At 39.8% G+C, this 24,948-nt stretch overlaps 2 protein-coding genes across 2 annotated transcripts in view; one reads left to right on the top strand and one right to left on the bottom strand.

The window, feature by feature from the left end:
- Positions 1 to 13,610, top strand: part of LOC149500592 (E3 ubiquitin-protein ligase RNF123) — a 61,952-nt gene extending 48,342 nt beyond the window's left edge. The window contains exons 24-35 of the mRNA XM_089735843.1: positions 486 to 583; positions 969 to 1,039; positions 2,328 to 2,456; positions 3,164 to 3,326; positions 3,986 to 4,123; positions 4,569 to 4,642; positions 5,227 to 5,366; positions 8,291 to 8,476; positions 9,764 to 9,934; positions 10,963 to 11,071; positions 12,676 to 12,868; positions 13,457 to 13,610. Of these exons, the coding sequence (XP_089591969.1) occupies positions 486 to 583; positions 969 to 1,039; positions 2,328 to 2,456; positions 3,164 to 3,326; positions 3,986 to 4,123; positions 4,569 to 4,642; positions 5,227 to 5,366; positions 8,291 to 8,476; positions 9,764 to 9,934; positions 10,963 to 11,071; positions 12,676 to 12,868; positions 13,457 to 13,553 (1,569 nt within the window). The 3' untranslated portion in view covers positions 13,554 to 13,610. The remainder of the gene's footprint in view (positions 1 to 485; positions 584 to 968; positions 1,040 to 2,327; positions 2,457 to 3,163; positions 3,327 to 3,985; positions 4,124 to 4,568; positions 4,643 to 5,226; positions 5,367 to 8,290; positions 8,477 to 9,763; positions 9,935 to 10,962; positions 11,072 to 12,675; positions 12,869 to 13,456) is intronic.
- An 832-nt stretch (positions 13,611 to 14,442) lies between these two features.
- Positions 14,443 to 24,948, bottom strand: part of LOC149500591 (uncharacterized) — a 28,202-nt gene continuing 17,696 nt past the window's right edge. Inside the window, exons 14-23 of the mRNA XM_089735628.1 lie at positions 23,073 to 23,172; positions 22,338 to 22,426; positions 22,094 to 22,192; positions 21,439 to 21,555; positions 20,755 to 20,871; positions 19,581 to 19,635; positions 18,615 to 18,713; positions 16,278 to 16,445; positions 15,903 to 15,965; positions 14,443 to 14,670 (exon numbers count right to left, since the gene is read on the bottom strand). Of these exons, the coding sequence (XP_089591754.1) occupies positions 14,573 to 14,670; positions 15,903 to 15,965; positions 16,278 to 16,445; positions 18,615 to 18,713; positions 19,581 to 19,635; positions 20,755 to 20,871; positions 21,439 to 21,555; positions 22,094 to 22,192; positions 22,338 to 22,426; positions 23,073 to 23,172 (1,005 nt within the window). The 3' untranslated portion in view covers positions 14,443 to 14,572. The remainder of the gene's footprint in view (positions 14,671 to 15,902; positions 15,966 to 16,277; positions 16,446 to 18,614; positions 18,714 to 19,580; positions 19,636 to 20,754; positions 20,872 to 21,438; positions 21,556 to 22,093; positions 22,193 to 22,337; positions 22,427 to 23,072; positions 23,173 to 24,948) is intronic.

Genomic DNA, 24,948 nt, shown 5'->3' with positions numbered 1-24,948 from the left:
AATTAAAAAAAAAGATTGAAAAAATTGAAATTCAACTTAATAATGAAAAATAAATAATATTTAAAAAAAACTAACAAAATACGCTTTTATAGAAAATCCAACTATGCATGGTTTCAGTAGTTATAAATGTTTTGTGCATGGTATCAATAGTTATAAATATTTTATGAACAGATATGAGTAGAGGGGTTATTTTGACAATATCCTGAAAAGCACCCCACGCTTTTTTTTACAATAAAATCATTTTTTATTTTCTATTTTGAGTTGGATTTTGTATAAAAGCGTATTTTGTTAGTTTTTTTTTAGTAATGAATATAACATTCAATGCAGATGGCGACATTTACGTAGCCCGCGGTATCTCGACGTCTTCATACAAAATACCGGAATAATTATTATCAAAATTATGCATTGTCTCTTACAAATGTTGAGTTATCGTTTAAATGGCGATTAAATCAGTTTTACGTGGGTTTTCTTTTATTTTTAATTAGGTAGCAAGTAAAGAAATACTTCCAGGCAAGAGTTCTATCCTCGGAGGCGCTAGTTATGATTCATTGCAACTGGAATACAGCTCTAGCTCGGACATGAGGTAATTTTTACGTGATCATTTGAAATATTTTTTTTATTGCTTAGATGGATGGACGAGCTCACAGCCCACCTGGTGTTAAGCGGTTACTGGAGCCCATAGACATCTGCAATGTAAAGGCGCCACCCACCTTGAGATTTAAGTTTTAAGATCTCAGTATAGCTATAACGGCTGCCCCACGCTTCAAACCGAAACGCATTACTGCTTCACGGTAGAAATAAGCAGGGTGGTGGTACATACCCGCGCAGATTCACAAGACGTCCTGCTACCAGTAAAAACAGTCGTCTGTGGCCGGGGGAGAACTATGACGGCCCTCTAGTGTCGTATTCATTCGTGTAGTACTTTTGATTAATCGCCTCGGAACTTGTATTGATTAAAGCGCTTTCAGTCCACAGAGTCCAACATCCAGAGCAGTGACTCCTCGTCTTGGCTCCAACATTCAAATGGGCCCATCTAATCGTAAGTTTTCCTCTCTCAGTTTTTCCCGCGTTGACTACACTGCTTATCGCGCCTGACCCCTATTATATTCAGCAGTAGAATGAATGGTGGCCTTTAATCTATCGAAACTCTCCATCGGTATCCATGCCGATTTATCTCAAAATCACTACAGAAGTTTGAGCGTGAAAACGCTACAAACATAGTTCTTTTTAAGTTTCTAGAACAGTCTCTATATCTATGCTATATAATATTACTATACGCAATGCATCGTTTTTTTTTTTAATGGAATCTAAAATGAGACTGCTCACCAACGTCAACCCAGCGGATCGTATAATTTTTTATGTGACAAGGAACAAAAAACATAGCTCTTGATTGATGATGCTATCGTGTCAAAATACATTAGCACGATACCCTGTCTTTTCTTGCGACCGGTATATCTTTTTCATGGCTTAGATCGGTGGACGAGTTCACGGTCAACCCGGTTTTAGTGTTTACCTAAGCCCATAGTCCTCAACAACGAAAATGCCGCCACTTACTTTGAGACATGAGTTCTTTATCTCAGCAGTATAACCCTATCCCGCATATCAAACCGAAATGTATGAACTGCTTCACGGCAGAGATAGGCAGGGTGACGTTACCTTACCCGCCCCCTGATCACGTAAAAATTTGCGACAACCACAATTTTGCAGATGTTTGACGCGTCGCGTCCGTGCGCAAAACGTCAAATTATATCGTACCACGCACCGCGATTGTTCGCTTACCGCTTACTGCAGTTTAATGTCATTCATATAACTAGCGGCAGTCCCAATCGGGTAGCAATGATTGGTACTAAAAAGCCACATAACTTGTTTTTTTTTGGGGTACAAGACGACCTAACTTTCCGGCGCCTTAGTAACAGAAATCGACATAATTACTTCAGTGTGCCACATAAGGCACCGATGATCCTCATGGCAGTCAATGGGTTAACAACAAATGCCCTCATATCCTTTTATCACTATCAATAAAATGTCTAGGGAATCTCGCGGCTCATTCCAAGTGCACAGTCTTTTATGGCGCAGCGATTTAAGAGGTTTTGGACCTTCGAACCAGATTTTTGGTTGCTCAGATGAGTGAACGAACGAACCCTTTTAACTTGGAAAAGTTCAAAGAATCATTTGCGGTAGGCAGCGGCTTGGCTCTGCCCCTGGCATTGCTGAAGTCCATGGGCGACGGTAACCACTCACCATCAGATGGGCCGCATGCTCGTCTGCCTACAAGGGCAATAAAAAAAAACCTTGTTCCTAAGTATTTTTTGTTTCATAACCTTCAGAAGAATCTCCAGAATTCTCGGAGCCTCTCTTCGCCTTCGTTCCGGAGTACCACGTAGACGCAATGCTCGAGCTGTGCAATACTTTACGTCTGTACATGCATCCGACGGTTCCCGTTCAGCAGATACCTGGTAAGAAGAAGGGTCGACGTACCCCTTTTCGGGGGCACAGAACGAGCCTCGGGGCAAACCCCGCTGCCCGGGCAGAAGCTCCCCTGCCACACAGGGCAGGGGTGATGTGGATGCAGGACGAGATGAAATGGGGAGTGCTGTTCGCAGCGTGCACGGCTGCACAACATCGACAAAAAATATATACTTATATATATAGTACGACGGGCTTAGTTGTTGGGCGGAGTGATGTCGGAGGAGGAGTCACCCCTTTTTTTTGTTTTGGTATCCACTACTATTTGTTTTTATAGCAACCGATAAATGGGCCGACTCGTGTTCGTTTTAAGTTTTGTCTTCAACTTTCAAGGGAATAAGAAATATATAGTCTTTACTGGTGGTAGGAACTCTTGTGAGTTTGCACTGGTAGGTACCACCACTCTGCCTATTTCTGCCGTGAAGCAATAATGCGTTTCGGTTTGAAAGGTGGGGCAGCCGTTGTAACTATACTGAGACCTTAGAACTCATATCTCAAGGTGAGCGGCGGCATTTACGTTTTAATTGTCTATGGGCTCCAGTAAACACTTAACACCAGGTGGGCTTTGCTCGTCCACCCATATAAGCAATAAATAAAATAAAAACAATGACTATCTTTCCAAGACTTGCCGTACAAACAGACGAGATCATTCAATGAAAACCTTGACTTTTTGTCATCAGCTTTTTCCTGTCCTCAGATTGGGAAACACAGGTCGTATCGTGCGCTGCGTTCCTATGTACCGAGTTTGCGGACTCGAGAATTGTGTTGGCCAGCACTAGAGAGTCCTTAGTCCAGACTTTAGCGTCGTTTGCGACACAGCCAGCTACAATGAGGGCGATAGAACGAGTTCCTTTCAAACAGTCTGTATTTAAATTATTATTTTCAAAGCAATCATTACCGTTTTGCTGAACTTTTTGAAATACAGCACACGGCCATATTGAAAAAAAAAATTGCGGAATTGGGGAGTTTGGTTGTCCTTATGCAATAGACGTTATGAAACAATAACCGAAACATTGAAGTTGAGTTTCGAGGTGGGTGGTGGTGTTCTCATTGTCGTGTCTACATGACCACTTGACCATCTAACTTTTTTTACTGCCCACCTGATGGTGAGTAATTACCGTCGCTAATGGACTTCAGTAACGCCAGGGCCCCGATCCATTAACGATGCTTTTAGTTACCACAAGCTCCGGTCACCGTCCTCGAATTAACCCATAGACACATAGACACAGCCCACTAAGTTTCTCGCCGGATCTTCTCAGTGAGTCGCGTTTCCGATCCGGTGGTAGATTCTGCGAAGCACTGCTCTTGCTAGGGTCAGTGTTAGCATCACTCCGGCTTGAGACCCGTGAGCTCACCTACTAGTTAAGGTTACGCTGAAATAGCCTCTCAAGGCTATCAGCTTAGGTAGGACAAAAAAAATGCCAGGGGTAGAACCAAGCTGCTACCCACCGTTAAATCCAGTATCCTTATGCAGTTACAGAATAGTGAACAAAAGGTATTTCTTTTCTCTGTCAAACAGACAAATGCGTATGATAGAGGAGTTGCTCCGTCCATACCAGAACAGGGCATGGGCGCAGTCAAACTGGGTCCTGGTCCGTTTCTGGCACGGCACTGGCTTCGGGTTCAAACATCGACAGTGGCCGCATTTAGCTGCTAAGTAACTAATCTGTTTGCTGTTTGTGTTTTTTTTATTTCTCACATGAAACATAAGGCCAGCTAATTAACTGTATGCTCTGCTGAATGTGGCGTACACAACTTGAGATTTAAATAGAAAGAAATCTCTGATCTAGCTTAAGGTGAATGAACTCACGACAATTTAGTAGATAATGTTAGTGGCACAGGATAGTCCAGGAGAAGCTATTAAGGGAGGCCACCACATTGAGGATTATCGAAGCAGGGAGGAGGAATGGTAGTGGTAACTCATCAACGTAAATCCCGCTCCTTAAGATTAAGACATGAAGACGAAGTATCAATCGACTGTCCATACAGACCGATACGTACAACTACTTGGTCGCAGAAAGAAGTAGAGTTGTCGTACCTACAGAATTTTTTTAACATCCTATCTGTGCTCACAAAACATTTGAGGTTTCATTTTAATCTAGGTACGGCGATAGAGAGCCTACAGTTAATAATTTGGGCGCGAAAGTTGATGCCGGTCTGATGAGCCAATGTTTCGGTGAGAACGTCTATTGGAAATATTTTTTTATTACAGAAAACCACAAATAAATAATACCTTATGATCGAGAATGGATTAGTATTTTGTTTACTGGACAGAAGAGTGAACGAGTGTTAAGTTACCGGTTACCTGAACACATAGATTTGACAATGTGGATGTTGCTACTCAGCTTAGCTACCAGGACTAGGTGCATTTTTTACTGCTTCGCAGCAGAAATATCTAGGATGGAAAGACCATTAGAAAGTAGCACTGGCATGGACGGTATACTGACGTACACTTGTTGAAATGACAACAATAAATGAAGCTCTCAAATTGATAATGACCAAATGAACAAATCACGCACGGTCATTCGCGCCCCAAATTGAGATTAGTTATAGAAACCAGAGACCGATATACATATTTATATACGTTAAATATATACATAATATATAGATAATAAAACTCAGATAATGAGCATACAAAACCTGTTCACAACTGAATGAATAGCTGACAATGACATAGCTGAATGTTTTTTCCGATGCAGGAATGGTACCACCACCACCGAGTCTGGTCGAATTTACGAAATCATGTCCTGTAAATTTTAGGTCCATGTCCGTCCGAAGTCATACAAGGTAGGATCAGGCAATATCTATTATCGAATCCTCCTGAAGCGGCAGCCTTCCTGAATTCGCTACTAAGTCAATTGAATTGGGCATTTTCCGAATTCATTACCATGATGCAAGAGGTGAGTTGATGATTTTTTTAGTATTGTAATTACGCAAATTATAATTTTGCGGGTTTCATTTTTATTACACGATGTTATTCATTAGAAAAATTGGTACCCGCCTGGGATTCGAACACCGGTGCATCGCTCAACACGAATGCACCGGACGTCTTATCCCATAAGGCGAATTTACATTACGAAATTAGTGGCATGAAATTAGCTTCGTGACATTAGTTTTACCAACAGTTTCACGTGTAATTTAATACTTTCGTAATGTATTCATTAATTTCATGCATGCAAATTAGTTTCGTGCCCTACGCGGTTTTTTGGTGAAATTAGTGTCATGCAACTAATTTCATAGTGTAGACGCGACGTGAAACTAATGTCGTGAAAGGGAATGCGCTGTGCGGACGTGTGTATTGTTAGTTCGGACGCGCTTCAAGCGTTGAAAATGGCAAAACAACGATGGAGTACAGAAAAAAATATAGATCTTATTAATGAACATCAGCGACAAGGGTGTCTCTGGGACCCCGAAACACCTACAGTAAAAAATCAAAATTATCGTCACTCATTCGAAAAATTCTTGATAGTCTTTTTTTAAGTTTATAGGTATATAAGCATTTCTTTAGCTACATTGAATATTATAGCTTTGATGCTGAAGGCGCCATGGTTAATGCGATACTGTGGATTTCGCGACACTAATTTTTTAACGAAATTACTTTCCCATATTATATCGAAACTACTTTCGTGAAACTGAGCTCAACATGCATGACACTAATTTCGTAATGTAAATCCCGCATTAGGCCACGACGACTTCAAATCGAGTAAGCGCTGTATTGACTCATCGTAAATTGGATAATGCTGTTTAATTGTTAGACAGATTAACCATAAGTTCTTATTAGAACGACGTCTGCCCTCTTTGAAGAATTACATAGAGAAATCTTACCGTTTTGAAGCTGTTTGAGTCGGAACACGCCATCGCTTCTTTTTTTTTCCTACCTATGCTGATAGCCTTAAGAGGCTATTTCGGCTTCTCCTTGACGTGTAGGTGAGCTCACGGGGCTCAAACCGGGAGTGTTGCTAACATTGGCCCTAGCAAGAGCAGTGCTTCGCAGAATCCAGCACTGGATCGGAAACGCGACCCACTGATAAGATCCGGCAAAAAACTCAGTGTGCTAAAATCGTTTCTAGAAGAAATGCTTGTTAATGAGGAATTGTTCGAGATGATACCGTCATCTCGTTTTTACCATCGCACCGCCCGCCACCGGAGTAGAGTTCATCCATACTACCTGGAGCCACTGCGGTCATTCACAGTGCGTTTCCAGAGGGCTTTCTTGCCACGTACCATCCGGCTATGGAATTAGCTCCCCTCCACGGTGTATCCCGAGCGCTATGACATGTCCTTCTTCAAACGAGGCTTGTGGAGAGTATTAAGCGGTAGGCAGCGGCTTGGTCTTGCCCCTGGTATTGTTGAAACCCATGGGCGACGGTAACCACTCACCATCAGGTGGGCCGTATGCTCGTCTGCCTACAAGGGCAATAAAAAAAAAAAGAGAAACTAATGTGCCTGAATAGTGGTAATGACAATTTCAAATATGTAGCGTGGAAATACTGTGCAATACCCCGACTGATTAGTATACAGACTTCTCATAATGATCTCGAGGCCTCATTAGTTTGAATGAAGGGAATTTCATATGAACGAACTGAATGAACCTAAGCAATAAAAATAAAATAAAAAAAGAACTGAATGAAGAGATTTTAAGTACAGAATTGTCAATTTTCGGTTTAATAAGCTTCACCTATATCTTTAATAATACGTGAAGCTAAAACTTTGTATCCCTTTTTACGAAAATTGCGCGGACGGAGGAGTATGAAATTTTCCCAACTTATAGAGAGTATAGAGAAGAAGTGCACAATGCTAATTTTTTTTTTAAATAATGCATAAAAAATTCATTAAATCAATAAAGAAAACATTACACACACTACATACATGTATTTGACGCACACACGCATGCTTACTATTTATCGTCAAACTTTTGTTCTTGACGTCTGTGGTCAAATTGAGAATAGATTAAATATTGTTTGTCTTTATTAATATTTTTTATAGAGTAGCCTTGGCGAAATTTGTGATTAATTATATAAGTATAAAATACAATCATAATAGTGTACAAACTTACAATTCCAATTAATTACAGTCGAATTTCGACTACTGCGGAACCTCTAGTATCTTTAATGAAATGATAGAAACTTTAAACATAATTTTCACACAATGTTAAGACCTTCGATTAACTTCAAATACGCACACGTAACGAGGACCGATGACAGAACAATTATTTTTATGAGTTTATTCTAATAATACATTTATTATATTAACCAGGATCCCAATAATGAAAAACAGTGAAAGATTATCTTCAATTTTACTGTGCCTTTGTATTTGTCATTTTTTTTGTTAAAGATTTTTATTTTTGTATTCGTTTATCGGTGCTGTACATGGAAATCTTTTTAATACGCTTTTATTAGCTTCAGACGTATGTATGTTAGTATGTAACGGAATCTTTGAACATGATTTTGACCCCCTTCAAAACGTCGGATTAACTGGAAATTTGGTATACTTATTAAGGACCGATGACAAAACAATATTAAAAAAAACATTGAAAAAAAAAATTTGGAAACATTTAAATTCAACTAAAAACTTAATAATAAATAATAGTTTAAAAAAAAAAACAAAAAAAATACGGTTTTATAGAAAACCCCACTAAAAAATAAAAAATAAATCTTAATAAATTTGAATTAACATAAAATATTTATAGCTACTGATACCATGCACCCCACGCTTTTTTTGGTGGGATTTTCTATAAAAGCGGTTTTTTTTAGGTTTTTTTAAACTATTACTTATTATGGTAATAACAGGTGGACACATTAAAAAGATGTTTTTTTTTATCCAGATGGATAGAGTTTCCGTGGATGCTCAGCTGGAACCGCGTCAGATAAAGCTGTGTGCGACGTGCTTCGATCTGTACCACGGACTGGCTCGAGCGCTGGAGATGACGTTACGTCTGGCGCCCGTCCTTACGACGAAGTCTGAGGCTTGCGACAATCAGAACGAACTGCTCCTCGGTCGGACCTGTCAGGTATGACGCGAACTGTTTACGTAATAAATAATTCGCACGACATTGTTATCGATATGAAGTCGTCGTGGCCTAACGAATAAGACGTCCGGTGCATTCGTGTTGAGCGATGCACCGGTGTTCGAATCCCGCAGGCGGGTACCAATTTTTCTAATGAAATACGTATTCGATAAAGGTTCACGATTGACTTCCACGGTGAAGGAATAACATCGTGTAATAAAAATCAAACCCGCAAAATTATAATTTGCGTAATTACTGGTGGTAGGACCCTGCCTATTTCTGCTGTGAAACAGTAATGCGTTTCGGTTTGAAGGGTGGAGCAGCCGTTGTAACTATACTGACACCTTAGAACTTATATCTCAAGGTGGGTGGCGCATTTACGTTGTGGACGTCTATGGGCTCCAGTAACCACTTAACACCAGGTGGGCTGTGAGCTCGTCCACCCATCTAAACAATAAAAAATAAAAATAAAACCGAATGTGCTTGTTATAAGATTGTGTTTGGTATTGGCGAGTTACTACTACTACTTTACTAACTTTCATAAAAATATCAAAAACGAATAACATCTTCGTTGTTATCGGTTACCACGAAAACTATTTTGTTTAATATACATAAAAAATAATCATTTAAGCCGTAAAGGCAGTTTTATGTCTACGTATCGCGAAAACCGGAAAAAATATAAATGAAAATAAAACTATTACTTTGCAAACTGTACCTATATTTTTATTTAAATAAAATTGTGGGCATTCGAATCTAACGAGTTGTATACCTGATATATTACTAATATTGAGCGATACCACGGCGCCGTGGTTGAAAATAACGAAATAAAAATAAAGTTGTTCTAAGTTAATACGTATCAAACAATGTGTTCATGAATGACAACCACATATTGTAATGTTCATTACATGTAAAATAAAATAATGTCATTAAAAAAAATCGGTTGTCTGTAAAATCTGTTTCTGACGATAGTTGAACGTGACAACGTCATAAAAAATACTGATGGAATGGTTTCATTTTTCAATTATCGCAATTATCGTTACTATAAACAATTGACACCACATTCACTTTTCACTGAACTTCATACTTGACGAAAATATGTACGCCTCAGAGCGAGGTAACGCCGCATGAGTCATGCTTTTTCGTGCGTGCAGCCGGCTCCATCGAATTATAAGACGTTGTCACGTCAAAAGGCCAAGATTCTCTATCTACAGAGTACTACAGAGTATAGTACAGACTACCCACGAAAACTTAAGGAAATACTTCGCTTGATTACCATGTCTTTTCTGGTAGATTCTGATGGCCGTGGTGTCTCGAGTGTGTATTCGTGGAGGCGGCGGAGCCAGCTTCGCGCGTCTTATAGCGCGCGGTCTCCCTGACACCGACAGGGTCCATTATTACGTAGCCTTGGCTCCCGTTGCGGGATGTCTCTTAGGGCTACTAGACCCGAAATTACCACCGGAGGTGCTATAACATTATTAGTTCTATTGGCTTAAGATAATTAAGCTGTTCGATGCAGTTATTTGGTTTTTGACTTAAATTAAAAACTAAAAGCAAAATCAAAATAATTTTGTTGTCCTATATTGCCATCAATGTTACACATATTATTGTTTATACAAAGTTTTATATCCTAACTAGCCGTACTCGCCCGCTTCGCTTGGCATTTAAAATCAACATTATTATTTATTGTCATTATTATTAGGGAATCCAACACTCATAATATAAATATTAGTCTATCCATTAAGTACATGTATTTTCTACACGGATACCAGGTTTCAAGTCAATCGGATGTATGGTTCAGTAGTTATAACGCAACATCCGTAAAAACCACTGTAGATTTATATATTAGTATAGATTAACTTACCAATTTTTTTCTACACACTTTTGAAGCAAAAATCTTATTATCTCGAAAGTTACTTTTTGAGAGTTGCTTCTAGTTTGCATTAACCATGTCCAAATTTCCCTAAACGAAATAGTTTAGTCCTCGTAACCAAAAGGATAAGACGCCCAGTGCATTCGTATCAAGCGATGCAAATATACCCGAGTTCGAATTCCGCAGAAATATACCATCTTTATGTAAAAAAATACGTACTTAACGAATGTTCACAATTGACTTCTACGGTGAAGGAACAACATCGTGTAATAAAAAGAAACCCACAAAAAATAATAATTGCGTATTTACTGGTAGTAGAACGTCTTGTGAGTCCGCACGGATAGGTACCCTGTCTATTTCTGCCGTGAATCAGTAAAGCGCTTCGGTTTGAAGGGTGGGACAGATGTTGCTCTATTAAAAACGGAGACTTTGAACTCATGTCTCAATATGTGTGGCAGCATTTACGTGATGAATGTCTATAGACTTCGGTGATCACTTAACACCAGGTTGGCCGTGACCTCGTTCAACTATTCTAGGAATAATATATACCATATATAGATCTTACTCAAAATCTCTTGCTTCGGTGACTTTTGTAACTGATTGGCGATTATTCGAACAGCACTTGGATAAAGTGACGAAGGCGCTGATAATGGAACCGTTATTCCGCATTGACGGTCTAGACTTCATGCTGGGGAGGACCAAGGACAAAAGCTTCTCCTTTAACCGATGTTAGTAGTTAGTTAATAGTTAGTAGTTCGTTTTATTTTTTTTATTGTTTGGATGGGTGGATGAGCTCACAGCCTACCTGGTGTTAAGTGGTTACATAGACATCAACAACCTAAATGCGCCACACACCTTGAGATACCTAGTCAGGTCATAAATTCTGTCACATGTTTAATGTAAAATAATTGAAACAAGTTTATTCATTATGTAACCATTCATATACCAAAATGAACTTAACAAAACATAGATTCTTATGACACTAAAGTTTATTCAAAATGACCTCCGTCATTTTGAATACAGGCCTTCAATCTGCGCGGCCAGTCGTCTATCGCAGCACAAACGAGGTCCATGTCAATATCGGCGGCTGCCTTAATCAAGGATGTCTTGAGTGACTCCAAATTGGCATGAGGCTTTGAGCACGCCTTTTCCTCCAAGTGTTGCCATATCTTGTAATCTAACGGATTCAAATCTGGACTGGAGAAGGGCCAGTCTTCGTGCCGGATGAAGTCGATTTCACGCGCCGCCAGCCAGTCTTGTGTGCTCTTCGCTCTATGAGCTGGCGCCGAATCTTGTTGGAATACCCAGTGCCTGTTATTGAACATGGTATGAGAAACAGGTTCCACAAGGTTCGTCAGGACTGTATTTTGATACACAACTGCATTCGTTTTTACACCTTTCTCACAAAAATGTACCTCTGTTAAGCTCCAATAAGAAACTCCCAACCATACCATGAGCGAGGATGGAAAATGACCTCGTTGGATACGCGGAATACAGTTGCTCGCTTCTTCACTATTGTGTGCGTACACCTTATCATTTTGTTTGTTGTAGCTCTCTTCTACGGTAAAAATTTTTTCATCCGAAAAAAGAATTTCCCGATATTTTTTTCCCGCGTACCGCTTCAACAAAGCGCGGTATCTCTTCAGTCTCAGGTCCATTAGACGAACATTCAAACGATGTCCTGTTTTTCTTCGATATGCCCGAAGCCCTAAGTCTTCATTTAACACCCTTTTCACCGTGGTTCTGCTTAACACCATCTGAAGGGCCAACAGTTTCTGCTTACGTTTGGGACTTCTTTGAATTCGCGCATTCACAGCTTTTATCACTGCTGGAGTCCTAACAGACCGAGGGTGACCACTTCTTGACCTGTCATCTACACTAGAGTCTTCATTGTATCGTTTGATGGTACGATAAACGAATCTTTTGGTTATATTCAAAATTTTCAGTATGTTAAAAATTTGAATTGGCGCGTAACCGCAACGATGCAACGCAATAACTGCAACACGGTCTTCTTTAAGCGTCCAGTCCATATTTAAAAATGAGTAAAAATCTAAAAGTATACATTTTTATTTTCATGAACAATTCGAAATTCGAATTCAATAAACTTTTTTGTGGCCAGCATTCTAAAAGAAAAGTTTTTACTGTGTGACAATACTTATGACCTGACTAGTTATAAGTTCTAAGGTCTCAGTATAGTTACAACGGCTACCCCACCCTCCAAACCGAAATGCATTACTGCTTCACGGCAGAAATGGGCGGGGCGGTGGTACCTACCCGTGCGGACTCACACGAGGTCCTACCACCAGTAATTACGCAAATTATAATTTAATAGATCCGGAAGACGTGGCAGCGTCAGACTTGAAAGCGTTGGAGGTAGCGGTAGACCGTCTGCGAGTGGCACGCGATATAGTAACGAGGGCACGGTCCCCGGGCTCCAGTGGGGCGCAGTCCGACTTACTCTGCACCATATGCTACGCGAGACCCGCCGACACAGCCTTCGTGCCGTGCGGACATCATTCTTGCAGGTCGGTCTCAATATTACAGGGTATGTACAAAAATCCACTTCCACATCGCTGGAGATAAGGTGGAATCAAATTGGGAGCGAGAGGAAAGCTCCTCCCTCATTCGTTTCTTCCTAATTTATGGCGCTGTTTTGAAATTCTTATCAATTGCTACTATGACGCCATCTTTATTGTCTCCCTTTTAACGGACACTTTTTAATACACTGGTGGTAGAGCCTCTTCCGCGCGGGTAGGTACCACCGCCCTGCCTATTTCTGCCGTGAAGCAGTAACGCGTTTAGGTTTCAAGGGTGGGGCAGCCGTTGTAACTAGACTGAGACCTTAGAACTTATGTCTCAAGGTGGGTGGCACATTTACGTTGTAAATGTCTATGGGCTCCAGTAACCACTTAACACCAGGTGGGCTGTGAGCTCGTCCACCCATCTAAGCAATAAATAAAATAAAAAACTCTGAAATGATCCTCCATACCTACCATACCATACCCTTCATAATTACATTGGTATATTTTTATTTTTCATTTGGATTTAAAATTTAAAGTGTTACACGAAATAAAATTTAAATTCATTAAAACTGTAAAACTGAATTGTTACAGAGCCTGCGTAATGCAGCATCTGCTCAACAGCAAACAATGTTTCTTCTGCAAAGCGGAAATCGATACAGTACAAGAAATCGAGCCGGCTAACAATTAATTACACACATTTGCACTGTGGATGCGTCTTCAAAAGTTCTGTTAATAAAGGAATATGATACTTTACAATTGTTTTATTACCGAGCGCTCTATCTGGTTATAATATAAAAAAATTAAAAAAACAGCCCGTCTCATTGGATAATATAACCTCATATTATAAGGATTCTAACGATACCCTATACATGGAAATCTGTTCAGGTATATGGAAGTTATGATGAAATGGCGAAACTCTCGTCTCAAACTCACACGAACCTCGAAAACACTAATATGGGAAGTCGTTTCTTACTAGTGGTAGGACCTCTTGTGAGTCCGCACGGGTAGATACCGCCACCCTGCCTATTTCTGCCGTGAAACAGTAATGCGTTTCGGTTTGAAGGGTGGGGCAGCCGTTGTAACTATACTGAGACCTTAGAACTCACATCTCAAGGTGGGAGGTGGCATTTACGTTGCAGATGTCTATGGGCTCCGGTAACCACTTAACACCAGGTGGCCCGTGAGCTCGTCCATTCACTTAAGCCTAAAAAAATCGCGTAATTCTCTGGTTAGTTCTAAGTTTTCTATGGCATAGAGTTGCTTCGTCTTTGAGAAAAAGAATCTTGAATAATTATTTAATTAACTGACGCACAATCAAAAATCAAATTGCCATGATGAGATTTGTTTTTGTGACAATCGTAAAAGGGAGGTGACTTACTATCACTTTTGAGAGTTGCATTGTGAATCTAGGTATCAATACCACTAACATTCTACATGTCCACTAGCAATTGCGACAACTCACTGTTTTCCAATCTGACCTTGGAGATACAATTTTTTTCTTCATAATTTGGTTTGCGTAATTCATGTCTTCAAAGCTATAGTATTTAATACAACGTGGAAATAAATACACTCAAATGTTTTTTTTTTCTTTCTTTTATTTATGTGTACAGGTTTCTAGAAACAGTATTTTTTTTGGAGAATCTTCAAATGATTATTATTTGCTTCACGGGACTACGAGAATACTGTTTGTGAATTGAAGAACTCAGCTTACGGTCCTTTGACGAGTCCCTGTGGGTAGCTGTAGTAGGCTACGGGACAATCACAAACCCCCCGCTGTCCTGGAGGTCCGCGAGGTCCTATAGGCCCTGGAAATTGTAGATACTTGTATAACCGTCTGTCATCACTACCCAGATCTAAAACTATCACCTTTTAAGCTCGAACTTGTTCCAGAGCATAATTACAACTACGGGTATTACCTAGCTGCTTTTGACACGCTTTATATTAGCTTCACTTGTATGTATGTTTGTATGTTTGTAACTGCCTCCTTTAGACGCGATTTTGACCCACTTTAAACGGCCAGATTTCATTCAAACTTTGTAGATTTATCGAGGACCGATGACAATACACTAATTTGCTAAGATTATTCCATTATTCAATTTGCAAAATAAGATTTTTGCCAATTTATATAATTTTCATCTATAGTCTATAAGGCAGGAGTTGATGTTAAAGTACTTAATAGTTTTAAAAATACGCTTTTATAGAAATATTTAACTAAAAAATGAAAAATAAATAATAGTTTAAAAAACTAAAAAACACGCTCTATATAAAATTCAACATTTTTTTTTGTTTTTTAGTTTTTTTCTACTATTATTTATTTCCCCTACCAATGCTGATAGCCTTGAGAGGCTATTTCAACTTCACCCTAGCATGTAGGTGAGCTCACGGGGCTCAAACCGGAAGTGTTGCTAGCACTGGCCCTAGCAAGAGCCGTCCTTCGCATTACTGCTTCATGATCGGAATCGCGACCCACAGAGAAGATCCGGCGAGAAACTCACTGGGCTATGTCTAATGGTTTAATTTACTCGCCGAGCCCTTCGTCATAAGCTACGGAATCGGCCAGGACTTGAGATACCTAAAAGTACCATTAGCTGCCGGAGATTTCTGTTCTTTTCTTATATGAGAAAGAGATAGCCTGCCAAATTTCCGAGATGGGTTACCTGTCAACACTACGTGCTAGTAAAGCACGTTTGAACAGATATACAGGGTGTATTGAAATCGTTTTTGGGACAAGAAGGCGTACGGAGATTTCTTACATGGCGAGACTTAAAATAGCATTTAATAGTTATTAGATTAAAAACTGATTCCAGGTAGGTAGATAGGGCCCAGCGTCTAGAGAATGTAAGGTATCTGCCACTTAACCTATTTCATGATCTTACAAAGACTAGGTACACGTTTTTATTACTTTGACTTAGAAAATGAACTGTAAAGAGAAGTCCATTCCGATTTTGGTTTCGAAAACGATGTGCTAACACCCTGTAATATTTGGGACTAGTATAATTATACTGTTTGTATTAATAGTAGAATCAATTAAATTTACCTTCTCGACCAGGATCTCCTCGTTCTCCCCTCCTACCCTCGAACCCAGGTAGGCCAACTGGACCTAAAAATCAAGTAAACGTGGTACCTAAATGTCTCTTAAAACTAGACTTTAAACCATCGAAATGATTTCAATGAGCCTTTTTTGTAGGCTTAGATGGGATGTTCATATTATTATGCTTCTATAAAATTATGTGATTTATTCAAAAATTAACAGGGGTGAAACGGCTGAAAGATCCAAGCTAGAAAAGGAATAATTTCATACTCCCAACAGAGATGACAATTGTATGCTGTTTGGTATGGTATGGTGATGTCATATATAGAATATTTAATTCCTTTAAGTCAGGGACCAGCTTAAAGGCCGAGTGAAACTTACCCGGAGCTCCTCTAGGACCTTCAGGTCCCGGCAGCCCTACTCCCTCAACACCCCTATCTCCTTTATCGCCCTTTGCGCCATTACTTCCCGATGGTCCCGGTCTCCCCGTATCACCTGGTTCTCCAGGGTACCCACGTGGACCAGGCTCGCCTGATTCCCCTCGGGCACCTATTACATTCCAAAACGCATTTTCTTTAATTTACTTGCGATTTGTTTAATTTAATTAGTCATTTTCAGTCTTGCGACTGGTGTAATTATTAGACATGCCACGAATATTCAGCTACTATTCGGTGTTCGGCCTATTCGGCCACTTTGTTTGGTATTCGGTAATCGGCCGAATAAAAGGTACCATTCGAATACCGAATACCGAAAAATGACGGGCAGGTCTCAAATCATGTTTCGTCAAAAAACTCGAATCACGAATTTTGTTTATTATTTTATCGAATCTTTATTCTTTATTGTACACATATTTTTTTTTTTTATTGCCCTTGTAGGCAGACGAGCATACGGTTAATACAATACAATAATTGCGAAAAGTTATCAAATTGGCGAGCTTAACTCAACAATTGAGTTATCTACCGGCTAACATTATTATTAATATTTGGTATTCGGTATTCGGCCAAATCACTATTCGTGACAACTCTAGTAATTATTTTGTGATATTATAGCTTCATATGCCCCATAATTCGTATATAAACCCTAAAGCTTTAATGCATAGGTGATCTGTGACAGGAGCAACAAGGACAGTGATGCCAGTGGATTCGGGGGTTATTAATAACGTGACCTTTTTTTTTCGTGTCAAAGCGGGACGCCTACGGAATTTCGTAAATAAATAAATACATATATAGGGTACGTCGGGATAAGATGTAGATAATATTTAAGTGCAAAATAAAAAATATGGTTTAAAAAATCATTTCAAATAATTTATTATGGTATCTCTTATAGACATCTTAATTCTTACACCAACTTGCTCTTAAAATAATATAGGTATTTATATGGGGTCTGCTGCGTGAGTCTTGGTTCAGGCAATATGGGTTTAGATCCGTTACCGGAATATTTACTATTTACATTATACTACATAAAAACGATCAGAAGGAGAAAAGCGACAAGCACAAGCATAGTTGAATAGTTCACAGCAAACGGTAAGAAAAAGTCCAGGCAAAGAAGGAGACATAAACTATACACACTAAACATCTATACTAATATTATAAAGAGGAAAGATTTGTTTGTTTGTTTGTTCCGAATAGGCTCCGAAACTACTGGACCGATTTGAAAAATTCTTTTTCCATTATAAGCCGACATTGTCCCTGATGAACATAGGCTACTTTTTTAATATTTTTTTTATTTTTATTTTTTTTGTTTCATGTGTGTTTTAATGTTTCCGAAGCGAAGCGAGGGCGGGTCGCTATTCAATATAAACTTAGTCAATCGAGACAGGCGTATGCGAGTAAATGTGACGTGAGCTTCGCAGTCAGAGGTCTGCGGACGCCTGGCGCAGGAAGCTGCGACGGCGCACCTTGCGCCGTTCACACAGAGACTTGTGAACTAAGCAATCATGTGTAAGTCTCTACATTTATAAATAATTTCGCTACAAAAAAATACTTTTCTACAACAAAATTAGTTACTTTCGTATGTATTTTGTAATACAATAAGGATTCGGGATAAGTAAGTATTCGGTAAATTTCTTATAAACACATGCATAACAGATTTATTACTGGTGGTAGGACCTCTTGTGAGTCCGCGCGGGTAGGTACCACCACCCTGCCTATTTCTACCGTGAAGCAGTAATGCGTTTCGGTTTGAAGGGTGGGGCAGCCATTGTAACTAAACTTGAGCCCTTAGAACTTATATCTCAAGGTGGGTGGCGCATTTACGTTGTAGATGTCTATGGGCTCCAGTGACTACTTAACACCAGATGGGCTGTGAGCTCGTCTACCCATCATCCCCCCCCAAAGCGCGACGTATGGTCACGTTAGTTATTAATCTACCACAAGAAATTGCGCTTTGGTCGTATTCGATAATCATGGACACAATTCGCGTAAACAATGCTGCATATTAAAATGACATGGAAAATTCCCAGCTTGATACTCCATTGTATTATTAGACTAGGGACCCGCCCTCGCTTCGCTTCGGAAACTGTGATTTATTATTGATTTCTCCACTATTTAATGGATGTTATTATACATATAAACCTTCCTCTTTAATCACTCTGTCTATTTAAAAAAACCGCATCAAAATCCGTTGCTTAGTTTTAAAGATTTAAGCATACATAGGGACAGATATAGGGACAGAGAAAGCGACTTTGTTTTATACTATGTAGTGATGTGCCATTCTTACCCGGAGGCCCAGGAGGACCAGGTCTTCCTGGAGGGCCACGCTTTGTAACCACGGTCTGGGTGGGTGCCGTTAGACTTGCTGATAGCTCGTTCAGTCGTTCTGAAAGGCATTTTAATCAATTAAAAAAGACCTGATGAATACATATGCGTATACATTTAGATATACGACCTGTAAGGACGTCTACACAGCGTATATACTTCCGCAAAACTCTTACACGGTTTCTGTGGGATCTTAGAATGATACAGATTCGTGGACAGTTCGTATGCAATATGTACAATACCTTATTGAGACCTCATGTCTCAAAGTAGTGGACATTCGCTTTGTAACCATTCTCGACTCCGATAATTTAATGCCACATGGAAATTCTATTCATGTAGTGAGACAAAAAAATAGATCAATATTTTTATATACATTTTAACCAGAAATATGTGGCATCTATTAAATTACAATTAATTACGATTTGATAAATAAATGATTATTAATTAATCATAATTAATCAAATGAAACTTAAAAACAAGAAACATTTGATTACATTTGAATAAATTAATCATAATTAATCAACTGTAATCAACTTTTAGTTAATATGTACATTTACCAATAAGTGCAAATATGAACTATTTTGTAATTATTCTGGACTTCATATTTCTTAAAATTACTCATTGTATTTTTACTTTTCTAATTTCAAGATATTGTCAACTATTGCACTGTCGATTGCACTTATAATTGAGGTTGACATCTATCTTGTACTCATTTTCAATGTTTTGTGTTGAAGATCACTTTGTAGGGGCAACAAAATAAATAAATAAGTAACATGGAGATAGGACATCATGCATCCAATGTCATACTGTTATTCAGTAATGAAAGTAATGATATAGGTATGAAAATCTTTCGATTTAATTACTAAGTATTATATTTCACTTGTATTGCCTATTATATTGTAGTGGCCGACCACTGCTCTAAACTCACCTCTGACGATGCTTTCGCAAATGTTCCTCACGTCATTTTCCGACATCGACGGTGTCTGAAAATTGTTATGAACACTTTCATTCAAGGTCCTAGACGCGAACAAACAGACGCCGCGGTGCTTACCCATGGCTAGTTCCTATTCGTATTTATAAATAACTAGCCGTATTCGCACGCTTCGCTGGGCATTTAAAATTAACCTTAATATTTGTTGTCATTCTTATTAGAGAGTCCAACACTGATATAAATATTAGCCTATCCATTAAGTACATGTATTTTCTACTATCAAGTTTCAAGTCAATCGGATGCATGGTTCAGTAGTTATAACGGAACATCCGTAAAAACCGCTGTAGATTTATATATTAGTTTAAATTAAAATACTTAGTTGGACATGGTCGTTTCAAAGTGAACACACACGAGCAATAATGGGTTTACTGGTGCTAGGACCTCCTGTGAGTCCGCACGGGTAGGTACCACCATCCCGCCTATTTCTGCCGTGAAGCAGTAATGCGTTTCGGTTTGAAGGGTGGGGCAGCCGCTGTAACTATACTTGAGACCTTAGAACTTATTTCTCAAGGTGCGTGGCGCATTTACGTTGTGGATGTCTATGGGCTCCAGTAACCACTTAACACCAGGTAGGCTGTGAGCTCGTCCACCCATCCAAGCAATAAAAAAAGCTGTGGTCTGGCTGTATTTCTCGCACTGCTGATGCCCATGAGTGACGGTAACTACTGACCATCAGTTGAGCCGTACCCTCATCTGCCTACAGCGACAAAATAAGCAAAAATATCTTCCAGCATTCTTGATAAAGATGAAGTCTATTAGTCATTTCTCAATGACACAATTTCGCATCGGTCGACACCGGGCCTCTTCAGGCCACGACGAATTCCCAAAAATATATTTTGAGTTTACACGTGTTTAGATCCCACCATCAATCACCCTGCATATATTATCTTCCATGAGAGAGTCATGGGTTCGAAAGGTTCCACAGCCATATTTGAGATTTAGACCTCATGTCTCAAGGCCGATGGTGGGATTCAAGTTATGCACCTATGAACTCCGGTAATGACTTAACACTCGGAACGAGAGCTCGTTCAGATAGTGAACAGAAACATAAAAAGCGCCTAGCCTGAGTACCACTGAATTTCAATTAATTTTAACAATGTCTCCCACTTACTTGTACTGAGACGGTGTTGACTCCGGGAGCCCCGGGCGGGCCAGCATGCCCTGGTATACCCGGAATTCCGTCAAGCCCATCCCGCCCTGGAAGACCCGGTAACCCTGGATCCCCTTTCTACACAGTACCATACATATCATTTGTAAATTATCTTGTTCTAAGAGATCCGTTTCTCTGTTTCAGTTTACAAACACATTACAAATCCTTCGTCACGTTAATGTTAATAATATTAAAAACCTTTATCAGGTTTAAAAGACTTCAATGAATATAATAAGTAAATGAATATAGTTTGAAGTAAGTATAGTATTTAAATCCGTAAGCAACGTTTTTTATTTACGGCAGGGGTTCCCAAACTTATTTGGTCTACTGCCCACTTTGAGAATAAATTATTTTCTAGCGCCCCCATTTTTTCACCTGCTTAAAAACCACTATAGCGATATCTTAGTCGGTGTCTAAGAGTCCTCCTAGATAAAAATACAAATCGGCTCCCAAGCCTCTACACAGGCCCCCATTTTTTTCTGGGTCTCTTATCGTCCCCCTTTAGGCCTGCAGCACCCACAAGGAGGCGTTATTGCCCACTTTGGGATAGGCTGCTTCACGGTTACAAAACTACCCGCATTATTCTTTGAAAAATATTATCTACCTTATTATACAATTAAAGATTGGAAACAGAAAGAATCATACCTCTCCGCGCGCCCCCGCCGGTCCAGGGGGACCCGGTATACTGGCTGCAGTGATTAAGGGGGCAGGTACACCTGGCGGGCCTGGAGTTCCAGGTTTACCTGAAGGACCCTCAGGACCCTGCATATGTAAAAATATTCATACAAATAAACCAATAAATTTGTATCTACTTGTAGTTTTACTAGTACGAATAATGTAGCATTTTTAATCTTGTTTATTCCCTTAATATATAGAGAAACGTACACCTCATAGCTCATGGACATCGGTCCGCTAGTAAATAGCTTCTTTTTTTTATATAGCTTAGGTGGGTGGACGAGCTCACGGCCCACCTGGTGTTAAAGTGCTACCGGAACCCATAGACATCTACAACGTAAATGCCGCCACCCACCTCGAGACTTGAGTTCTAAGTCTTACTTTTATAATACAACGGCTGCCCCACCCTTCAAACCTAAACACATTACTTTTTCAGGGCAAAAATAGACAGGGTGGTGGTACCTACCCGTGCATACTTACAAAAGGTCCTATCACCAGTAAGCTTTTGAATTGACTACTCTAAAAATTAAATACTGTTAAATTAATATTTAAAGAATCTGCATTTAAATATACAAAATACACAATGTGAACTAAATAGTTTTCCGAATGAACTGTAGTTAATTACCTGTGGTCCTTCTGGGCCCCTCTCCCCAGGGGGACCGCGCGGCCCACTGGGGGCGGGGAGACCAGCTCCACCAGGGGCACCCTCCGGCCCTGGCAGACCCTGTAACTCAAAACATATAAGATGAACAACAGTATCCCTAAAAATTCATCTTGTGATCATCTTCAATGGGTCACACTATGAGTCGCGCATTGGCGCATACTCTAGGAATGAATAGGAAAGATTATATTAATTTAATTTTTAGTACCCTCTCGCCATCCTTTCCAGGAGGTCCGACGGGTCCGGGACTACCGTCTCTCCCTGGTCGACCAGGTGACCCCCTTTCGCCTTTAGCACCTGGCACATAATTTACAACATTAAACAGGATAACACAATTTAAATATAGCAACATTTCCGTCATAATGTGTCGTGGCGTGCAACCTCTTTGACAGGACATAAGACCTACGACTAGACATAGACACAGACTAAGACAGAAACTTGATAAGAATTCGAAAAGAAATGGAACAAGGGGGTAAGTGACTAGCGGTACGCAGTACATTTTTTGCCTTCCGAAAAGACGGACACAAAGACGACAAGGAACGAACCGACCGTTCTCTTATACATATAAAAATAGTCGACAAAATAATGAATTGACCGTTCAAGTGACCTTCGACCGTTCATAATGGTTTTTATGACCTTCGAAGACAGAGGAGCTTAGGATCCACCTGAGAACCAGCAAAGCATCAGCAATGCCAAGAACAGGGCTGAGTCTCAATCTGGATCCACATTTTTCAAACTCAAAAACTGTTTCTTTGTTCATTCGTGATATTTGTGTCGTTACCCGATTTACAAGCTAGCAGTAGGCAGCGTCTTGGCTCTGCCTCTAGCATTGCTGAAGTCCATAGGCGACGGTATACCACTCACCATCAGGTGGGCTGTATGCTCGTCTGCCTACAAAGGCAATAAAAATAAATAAATTAAATCAGTGCAACTCGACACCTACCTTGTATTAGAGAAGCGTTGATATTGGCCAATGGTCCGGGTGGTCCACGAGGTCCCGGTATCCCAGGAGGACCGATTGGGCCTGGTGACCCAGGAATACCCTAATATAAAAGACATAGTTATTTGAGAATCCTCATTTGAACTAGAGACGATGCCAATACATTTTTTCTGAAAGCCATGTGAGATTCTTTGTTTAGAACATTAGTAACACAGGTTCAAGTCACTTTAATAGCTGAGGACCTATTTTTTATTGCAGACGCGTGAATGAGCTTCCGATCCTAGCATCGTATATCGTATCTGGTAGTATGTTAAGTGATTACATGATCCCATAGACATCGCAATGTGTATTCCGCCCCCTTGTTTGAGATACGAGGCTAAATCACAATTGGACAACATAACGGCTACCCGACCCCGTAAGCCCACTAGTACACCTTATTATTACGTCGTAATCGTTATGATGAACATTTGGATGAACTGAAATTTTACAATAAAAAATATACTTTTAGGCACATAATTAGAACTCCTTTTACGGTTTAATTTTTTTTATTTTTTTTATTGCTTAGATGTGTGGACGAGCTCACAGCCCACCTGGTGTTAAGTGGTTACTGGAGCCCATAGACATCTATAACGTAAATGCGCCACCCACCTTGAGATATAAGTTCTAAGGTCTCAGTATAGTCACAACGGCTGCCCCACCCTTTAAACCGAAACGCATTACTGCTTCACGGCAGAAATAGGCGGGGCGGTGGTACCTACCCGTGCGGACTCACAAGAGGTCCTACCTCCAGTAATTACGCAAATTATAATTAATCTTGCTTTTATTATTATTATTATTATATTATTTCCTATGTTTCGAACAGTTTACAGTTTTCGAGGTCACAGACGGGTCGTAATTGTTAGAGATTTAACCGCGAAAGTACATTTAACTATGTTTACGGTTCATGAAGACCGGAACAAAGACTATGTGGTTTGTTATTTGCTCTCAATATTAGCGGGAAACTCTCAAACACTCAAACTCAAATAAATATTTCAAAAATACTTGTAATGTTTTAGATGCACGAGTACAATATTAAAATATTAACAAAAGGAGAAAACGAAGCTAGGCACTACAATCTAGTGACTAGATTATACTCATTATGAGTATACTCAAATTACGATTTTATCTCGTACTTAAAAAGACGCGCGTATCCTGTATGCCTAATGCGAGTTTTTTAAAGTTCTCGATAGCGTAAAAGTTAGCCCAATTCTGTATGCAGTTGGAACAGGGCCCCTAGCGGCGAACGTAGGCAAACTATCCCATTCCATACAAATATGAGTTAACTTTTACGCTATCGAGAACGTTAACTCGCACTAAGCACACTGTTGACTAACGTCAGGTGACAACTACGCGTTCGGGAATTCCGATTGCGCCCGAAGACACCCAAGTGCGACCCGATATGCCAGTGTTTTTTTTTATTGCTTCGATGGGTGGACGAACTCACAGCACACCTGGTGTAAAGTGGTTACTGGAGCCCATAGACATCTACAACGTAAATGCGCCACTCACCTTGAGATATAAGTTCTAAGATATTTTACAGTTACAACGGCTGCCTCACCCTTCAAACCGAAACGCATTACTGCTTCACGGCAGAAATAGGTAGGGCGGTGGTACCTACCCGCGCGGACTCACAAGAGGTCCTACCACCAGTAATTACGCAAATCATAATTTTGCGGGTTTGATTTTTATTACACGATGTTATTCCATCACCGTGGGAGTTAATCGTGAACATTTGTTAAGTAGGTACGTATTTCATTAGAAAAATTGGTACCCGCCTGCGGGATTCGAAACAACGGTGCATCGCTCAACACGAATGCACCGGACGTCTTATCCTTTAGGC

This window comes from Bombyx mandarina, chromosome 20 (genome assembly GCF_030267445.1).
Source record: "Bombyx mandarina strain Sakado chromosome 20, ASM3026744v2".
Taxonomy (NCBI): Eukaryota; Metazoa; Arthropoda; class Insecta; order Lepidoptera; family Bombycidae; genus Bombyx; species Bombyx mandarina.
This window is presented reverse-complemented; position numbering and strand designations above follow the sequence as displayed.